At 43.9% G+C, this 8,667-nt stretch overlaps 1 protein-coding gene across 1 annotated transcript; it reads left to right on the top strand.

The window, feature by feature from the left end:
* Positions 1–6: 6 nt before the first annotated feature.
* LOC109417227 (uncharacterized protein K02A2.6-like) lies at positions 7–7,054 on the top strand. The gene is made up of 2 exons (XM_029855733.2): positions 7–3,064; positions 3,127–7,054. Exons 1-2 carry the CDS (start codon positions 2,705–2,707, stop codon positions 6,808–6,810), a joined length of 4,044 nt encoding a protein of 1,347 aa, XP_029711593.2. The 5' UTR covers positions 7–2,704; the 3' UTR covers positions 6,811–7,054.
* The last annotated feature ends 1,613 nt before the right edge of the window (positions 7,055–8,667 follow it).

Raw genomic sequence — 8,667 nt, 5'->3', positions numbered from 1 at the left:
TGTGCCAATTTAATCAATTCTTCATTACACCAACAGAGCTAGCCATGAAAATGCTTGACACTTCTCAGGTCATTTTGACAGACCACACACATGCACGAAAAAGACGGATCATATATTCTACTTTATCGATCTTGTTGCCGTTCTTTTCATGCTCATGTTACATCTGTCAAAATGACCTGAGAGTTGTCAGTCAGTTTGAGGTTAGGTTCGTTGGTCTAATAAAGGATACATGTAACATGTATGAACAGATGCACGAGGTTACTGATTGGACGATTGAGTGGTGCCGTGTTTACAGAAAATGAACTCGTTCGCATGATCACCTAGATAACATCCCTAGTAATATTTTTTAGTCAAAACCACTAGAAGAGGTTCTTAAAACCATCATGAAACCAAAATAAAAGGTATAAGATTTTATTACGGTTATGAAAACCTCTACAAGACTTATTGGCTATCGAAATGTTACTTGGATGGCACCGCTCAGAATCCAAATGAGTGAACACGTGCGTTGGTTCAAAAACGTGTTTGTTGTTTGAATTTTATATCATGTTGTGTTTATGTTGTCAGGGTGCCCATAGAATAGAGTGCATGATTCTTAGAAATGCCTAAAACGCCACTATTTGATACGAGGGTTATGAAAAATATGTTACGTTCTGCTCAGCGCCCAAAGGCCAGTGCCTCTCACGGTGATAGATTTATGGGGTTTTTGTTCCGAGAAAAACAAACACTGTGTGTTATTGATTGAACCCTTGGGCCTGCTCCATAATCATTCCGGACCGCACATTGCCGAACCCCCCTCCACCGGTGTAGAATACTGACCTGACCGCAAATTGTATCGGTTTGCCTCATTTTATCGTGCGTGTCCCTCTGCCACTACCTACCGCAGCATCAGCTGAGCTGAGACAGCATGGCGCGTGGCAATAGCCAGGAGATGGGCCAGAGCGCATAAAATCAAACACGTGGAAAACAACAATACATACATAAAAGGATCATGGGGGCCCCCGCTACCGTTGTTTATGCGTTTCGCATTAGCTTCATTCTTCCGTCCGTCGTTTGTCGATTCCCGCGCGGAACGGACGGAAATCAACCCGCACCGTCCATGCAAGCATCGATCTGCCTCAACTCTCTGACTCAGCGCTAGAGGGTATGGGCTTCAGAAAGGATCAACGAAGGATGATGAAGCGGAATGTAATGATGCAGCACCAGAATTAACTAGACTTGCTACGGTTTGTTCCTGGTAGATGTAGGGTCTGGGAACACTTCATGTAAGTGAAAGCCAAAGGGAGGAATTGAGCAACACGCAGTGTGGATGGAGATGGACAGGGAAGAGGGGAGAGGGGAGGAGAGAGAAAAGGGGGACTTTGGTTTGTGAGATAGCAGTGGAAAGACGTGAATAAACCGGGCTGTTAATTAGACGTAATTTCGACAGTTAGAAAAGTGGATTATCCGAAATACCAACTCACTACAACTTGGCGACGTAGGAGAATACGAGGTAGGTGTTTTTCTTTGGAAATTCATCAAAAAACGAATGTAAAGTGGCCGAAACGCATCCTGCAGAATGGTGGTTCACATCAGAGAAAATATGGCGTCGCGAAAATGTTGGACCGCGTTCGCTGTGTGGTCGAGAGATGTATGAGCCCACCATAATGAGAAAGTGTGTGTGTGTTTATTTTCATGCATGTATACATATATGAACGTGTCACTTTGCAGGTGCCAACCGAGTGTTGAATTCATGACGTCATTTTGATAAACAAAAAAACAAAAAAAGTTACGAAATCCAAATCGCTGGCTAGGGGTGATCAAGTTATCGTTTTTTTTTTCGAAATGTAAATAAAAAAAATGAGTTTGGAATCTGAAAAAAATAAGGAACGAAGGGAGAATGTTCGCGAATGGGTAATGTGGTAAAGTTGAATAAACGTCAAGTGGGTTGACTGGCTTTTGTGTGGGGCAAAGGATCGTATTATTCAAGCGATAATCGGATTTATAGAAAAAACGTCGTAAGGGTTGACTATTACTCGTGAGGGACAAGTGAGGGACGTATATGACGTATACGACGATCAGCTGAAATCAATTTAGTGATTTAGTGTAATAAACGTCATGAGGGTTGATCAGCGCTTGTGAGGGACGAGAAACTTAACTGTATGGGTCAAACGACGATCAACTAATTAATATTAAATGGTGGTGTGGGGCCAATTCATGAAAACGTATTATAGAAGTCATAAGGGTTGACTACTTGGGAATGACGAGAATAATATCGTATGGGTCGATAATAATTAGTATTATAGAAGTCATGAGGGTTGACTGCTTGTGAGGGACAAGAAATAATATCGTATGGGTCGATAATAATCAGTATTATAGAAGTCATGAGGGTTGACTAGGTACTTGTGAGGGACAAGAAATGATATCGTATGGGTCGATAGTAAAAAGTTATTTTGTTGGTGCGGGACCAACTTTTGCATTCATGCTTAAAAAAAAATATGATCATGAGGGTTGATCAATATTTGTGAGGGTCAAATTCGGTAGTCAAACAAGGTCGATAAGATTCAAATTTCAGACGTGACTTACGCTATAATAAGTAGGGGTCAAATAGTCAACACAACTATTATGCTATCTTTACCTGTAGCGATGAATATTTAAACTATAAAAAAAAAACAGTTTTATCGAAATGATTCTTGAGTGGTCGGTTTTGTCATCTTGTTGATTACAGATGGACGACACGAGACCAATGCCGCAATTCAGATGTGAAGACATTGCTAAGGCAAGGCTACATCATGAGTGGAAAGATTGGAAGAGTGGATTAGAGAGGTATTTCGACGCCAATGACATTACGGATCAGTACAAAAAACGGGCAAAGCTACTATATTTGGGAGGACCTCAACTGGACAAGGTGTTCACCAACCTTCCCGATGGAAACAAGTTTCCATTGGTTGCTACGGAAAAGAGGTTTTATGATGTTGCCATCGCAGCGTTGGATAACTATTTTCAACCCGTGAAACAGGATATCCTGGAACGCCGCCGTTTGCGCCAGATGAAGCAATTACCTGGGGAAAAGTTTTCGCATTACATGGTAGTTTAACTCATGCATTTTCTAAATGTTCCTATTTTAAGAAATCATTTATAAATATTTAGGTTCGGCTAAGACAACAAGCTGCACTATGCGGTTTTGACAAGTACCCTAAGTCAACGCAGCGGGTCTTGACTGAAATGATGATAACCGATGTTATTGTAGAGGGTTGCTTGTCGGTTGAGCTTCGACGAAGGATGCTGCTGAAAGACCGTACATTGGACGAAATCGAAGAAATTGCGACTGGGTTGGAAGGCGTTGATTCTCAGATCCAGGATCTGGCGGGAAAGTCAAACGACCTCCAAGATGGTGCTAAGATGTATAGGGTTAGGGATCGCTCCTCGCAAGGTTTCAGACGTCCACCACTTCATACATCCAGAACAGATATGGGTCGTTATCGCGGGCGTCAGTTACCACGTTCAAACATTGTTTGTTTTAACTGCGGCCGATCCGGACACATTGCTACATCCGATTCTTGCCCGGCGAAAGGTAAACAGTGTCGTAATTGCAAACGGATGGGTCATTTCGACTACACGTGTAAATCGCCTCGAGGTTCCGTGAATCAAACTCAACCGTCGCCACCGAGTAAAAAGATTCGAGTGGTTGAGCAACAAGAGGCGTGCGGTCCTGACGAAGGAAAGGTCTACTACGCATTTTTCAACGGCAACCAGAGCAATATGTTAACGTTTGAGGTAGGAGGTGTTCCTTTGGCGATGCTAGTAGACTCCGGGGCAGATGCTAACTTGGTAACATTCGAGGCATGGGAGAAGTTGAAACAAGCAGGAGTCCGAGTCGCCAGCTCTACTAGAGAGTCTGACCGGTCATTCTTTTCATACGGTAGCACTAGTCCGCTCGTAGTTCGTGGAAAATTTACTGCAGAAATCAAATCCAAGAATCATGTCGCAACTGCTGAGTTTTACGTAGTCGAGAAAGGGCAAACTTGCTTGCTAGGGGATGTTACGGCGAAGCAACTCCAAGTTTTGAAGGTTGGCGTTAATCTGAATCACGTTGAGGCGCAGGAACCGTTTGCCTGCATCAAAAATGTCGAAGTGCACATCCATATGGAACCGGAGGCGAAGCCTGTAATTCAACCAGTAAGAAGGTTGCCTATTCCACTCGAAGCCGAGGTCAACCGGAAGCTGGACGACATGTTAGCCAGGGATATCATCGAGCCGAAAACGGGTCCAACTTCGTGGGTGTCTCCGTTAGTTGTCGTGGCGAAGGCAAATGGAGGTCTGCGATTATGTGTGGATCTACGAAGAGTTAACCAAGCCGTGTTGCGGGAACACCATCCTATGCCGGTCATAGAACAAATACTGGCTCGCATTGGAAACGGTACCGTATGGAGTAAGTTAGATATAAAAGATTCTTTTCTTCAAGTCATGGTTGCTGCGGAGTCTCGAGACATACTCACGTTTATAACAGAGAAGGGGCTATACAGGTTCAAAAGATTGCCTTTTGGGTTAATCACGGCACCAGAGATTTTTCAACGGGTCGTTGATGAGATTCTCTGTGGTTGCGAGGGAACACATTGGTACCTTGATGATATTTTTGTGGAAGGCGCAACTATAGAAGAACATGATGCTAGGCTTGAGAAGGTTATGGCAAGACTTACGGAGAGAGGAGTTCAACTAAATCTCGACAAATGTCAATTCAGAGTAGCAGAGCTGGAATTTCTTGGCCATAAAGTTACGGAGAATGGAATAGCACCGTCCGATTCAAAAGTGGCAGCAATCATGGCTTTTCGACGTCCCACAACGGAAGGTGAAGTTCGTAGCTTCTTGGGGTTGGCGAATTACCTCAACAAGTACATACCACACCTAGCTACTCTTGACGAACCTTTGAGGGAGCTGACCAGAAAAGGAGTGATATTCTCCTGGAAATCTTGTCATGAAACATCTTTCCAGTCGATAAAACAGGCAATGTCAGATGTTAGTATTCTGGGATTCTACAACACTCATGACAGGACGGCAGTGATTTCCGATGCAAGTCCCACAGGACTAGGGGCGATGCTGGTGCAAACAGATGACCTAGGACGGGACAGAGTAATTAGTTTTGCGTCGAAGTCACTTACTGTCACAGAGAAGAGGTATTGTCAGACGGAGAAGGAAGCTTTGGGGTTAGTCTGGGCTGTGGAAAAGTTTCAATTCTATCTGTTAGGGCGGAAATTCGATTTGGTGACGGATTGTAAAGCATTGCTGTACCTTTTCACACCTCTATCCCGCCCGTGTTCGAGGATCGAACGATGGGTGCTACGACTGCAGTGCTTCAACTATTCGATCGTACACATTCGAGGAGATCAAAATGTTGCCGATGCCCTTTCCAGACTCTCTCATACTGTGGCAGAACCTTTTGACTCGGCTGAAGAGTTAATGGTCCGACATATCGCAGCTGTTGACGCCAAATCTGTTGCTGTCTCTTGGGAAGATTTGGTCCGTGAGTCTCGAGACGATGCAGAAATCATGAATATTTTCGAATGCCTGAAACAGAGCACTACAGAATCATTACCAGTAGCTTATCGTGTCATTTCTTCAGAACTCTGCGATGTAGGAGGAGTACTTCTACGTGGTGATCGCGTAGTAATCCCCACAGCTTTACGCCAACAAGTCTTGAGCATAGCACACGATGGTCATCCGGGGGTGCGAATGATGAAATCATTTCTCCGAACTGCTGTCTGGTGGCCCAAGTTGGATGCTGATACAGAACGTTTCGTAAAAAACTGCCGTGGATGTGTTTTAGTATCCGCTCCGGACGTTCCAGAACCGATGATCCGAAGTTCGCTCCCGTCGGGGCCCTGGGAAGACATAGCCATAGATTTCCTTGGACCTCTTCCAAATGGGCAACACTTGCTGGTGATTGTGGATTGCTACAGTAGATTTCTCGAGATATGCGAAATGACCTGTATTGATTCGACGGAGACAATTGGACGTTTGAGAGGGGTATTCGGCCGGTTCGGTATTCCATCGTTGATCAAAGCGGACAACGGACCGCAATTCTCCAGTGAAGAGTTTAGATCATTTTGCAGGGACAGTGGTATACAACTAGTCAACACGATCCCGTATTGGCCACAAATGAACGGCCAAGTGGAGCGGCAAAATCGTTCCATTTTGAAGCGGCTGCGTATTGCCCAAGAATTGGGCAAGGATTGGCGAAAGGAGTTACACGACTATCTTCTCGTATACCATGCAACTAACCATGCAACTACAGGCGAAGCCCCATCAAAACTCATGTTCGGTCGCCGCATAAAGAGCAAACTACCCCGTGTTCCGGTTTGTTATGATGATGAAGCCGTACGTGACTTCGACAATCTTCAGAAAGAGAAGGGGAAGGAATATACGGATAAGAAGCGTCGGGCTGCCTATAGCGAGGTAGAGGAAGGGGACAAAGTGTTCGTTAAAAGGATGAAGAAAAACCACAAGTTGGAAGCGGATTATTCACCAGAGGAGTATCAAGTTGTCAAGAAAAGCGGTTCGGATGTAATCGTGCGATCCCGGGTTTCCGGAAAGGAATTTCGTCGGAACGTTACACACCTGAAGAAGATCCCTCTGGAACAAGACGAAGCACAAACCGAGGCACAAACAACTTCTAATGATGAAACTGTTCAGGTTATACCGGAGGACGAACCAACTGGTTCAAAGGAACTTGACTGCGAAGCAAGCTGCGAAACTGGTGTACAACAGCAGGAACCATTACGTTTCCGGCGTGATCGACAACAACCAACAAAGTTCAAGGATTACATACCTCATTGATTTTAGAAAGTTAAGGTGGGGTTGTAGGGTCTGGGAACACTTCATGTAAGTGAAAGCCAAAGGGAGGAATTGAGCAACACGCAGTGTGGATGGAGATGGACAGGGAAGAGGGGAGAGGGGAGGAGAGAGAAAAGGGGGACTTTGGTTTGTGAGATAGCAGTGGAAAGACGTGAATAAACCGGGCTGTTAATTAGACGTAATTTCGACAGTTAGAAAAGTGGATTATCCGAAATACCAACTCACTACAGTAGATTGATATGAAGTACAGTATTTTGTAAAGTGTATTTGGTTTTTAAGAGGTTTTGAAATATTTATATCAGGTTTTACGATAGCTAAAATAGGTAAAAATGACTAATTGGTTCTTCTTCATGGCGTAACAAAACTACACCAACATATCATATTATCCCTTTTTTAACATATTTGATTTAAATATGCTCTTTTTTCGTAATATGCCAAATGGTCATTGTCAGAGGAAGCTCTCAGTTAATAACTGAAAATACTCATACAGCACTAAGGGCCGATTTCTTCACCCTGGCTTAAGCGTTAAACCTGGTTTAACTATATGGGTAAGCCTGGCTTACCGGTTAAGCCGAGGTGAAGAAATCAACCCTAAGCTGAGAAACAGGCTTTGTCACAGGAAGTCAAGAAGAAGAAGGAGAATGCAGCTTTTGTATGTTCTGATGCGGCAACTCTGCTTGGGTTGCGTTTAACGGGGAGTGCAAAAAGAAGTCTCGGGAAGATCTTCGGTAGGGATAGACAGGGATAGTGGGTTCATTCAAATATTACGTAATGCTAAATTTCACAGTTTTGGACCCCCTCCCGTAACAACTTTTGTATGGAAAATAGTTAAATTTTGTATGAAACGTAACACAGCGCTAGACACCCCCTCCCTGCCCCTATAGCGTTACGTAATATTTGAACAAGCCTTAGACGAATGGACGAACTAGGGCACGGGTTCCCAAACGGTGGTCCGTGGCCCTCTGGGGGGGGCGTGAAGCCAGTCCAGAGGGGCCGCGATGTTACCAAAATAAAATGTTAAATTTTTATGCTACTTTGTGCAAATTATAAAAAAAAATCATTTTTTTTACCGCTACACCCAAAAGCCACAATTTGAGGACCAAATTTTCAGAATAAAACGCCGTCAGAAGAAAAAATTTTCGGCTGCGCCGCTATTTTTCAGTAACGACTCAAATTGAATGAACATAATATCATTGTTTACGAAATCTGAGTGTCGAATAAAAAAAAGTATCATTGATCGTCGAAAATCCCTCCCACAGTAAATTTCTGGATACGTCACTGTACCCAATAAACTCGATTTTGTTCATTTAATTCATATTTTTTTCTAAAAAATTTCATTGGGCCCCAGATGTTTTGACAATTTTTAAAGGGGGTCGCCACATCAAAAAGGTTGGGAACCCCTGAACTAGGGGGCCTTAAGGAGGAGCAATAGGGGGTATCAGAGAGGAATTGAAATGGGCCCCTGGAGGGGATTTCAGAGGGTTTCAAAAGATTCATGCGGGTTTTATGGGACTTACATCGGCATTTCAAGGGTACTCAAAGAGTTCTAGGTAGGTTTCCAAGGGGTTTCAATGGGCTTCAGATGTTTCAGGGGTTTCAACGTGGTTTTACGTTGGTAGGCTTCAGTGAGGTACTTTCAGTGACGTTAAAGGGAATTCGAAGGGGTTTTCACGGGGCGTTTAAATACATTTCAGGGGAGTTTCTGGGGATTTTCAGAAGCTTTTTTGAGGGCTCCAGATTTTTTTTTCAGTAGATTTCAAGCGGCCTTAGAGGCGTTCCATAGTCGCTTCAGGATCTTTTCGCGGGATATCAGAGGATCTCAGTGGTCTTTCAGGAGCT

Source organism: Aedes albopictus, chromosome 1, assembly GCF_035046485.1.
Source record: "Aedes albopictus strain Foshan chromosome 1, AalbF5, whole genome shotgun sequence".
NCBI lineage: Eukaryota > Metazoa > Arthropoda > Insecta > Diptera > Culicidae > Aedes > Aedes albopictus.
Note: the sequence above shows the minus strand (reverse complement) of the source record. Positions and strands in the feature narration are given on the sequence as shown.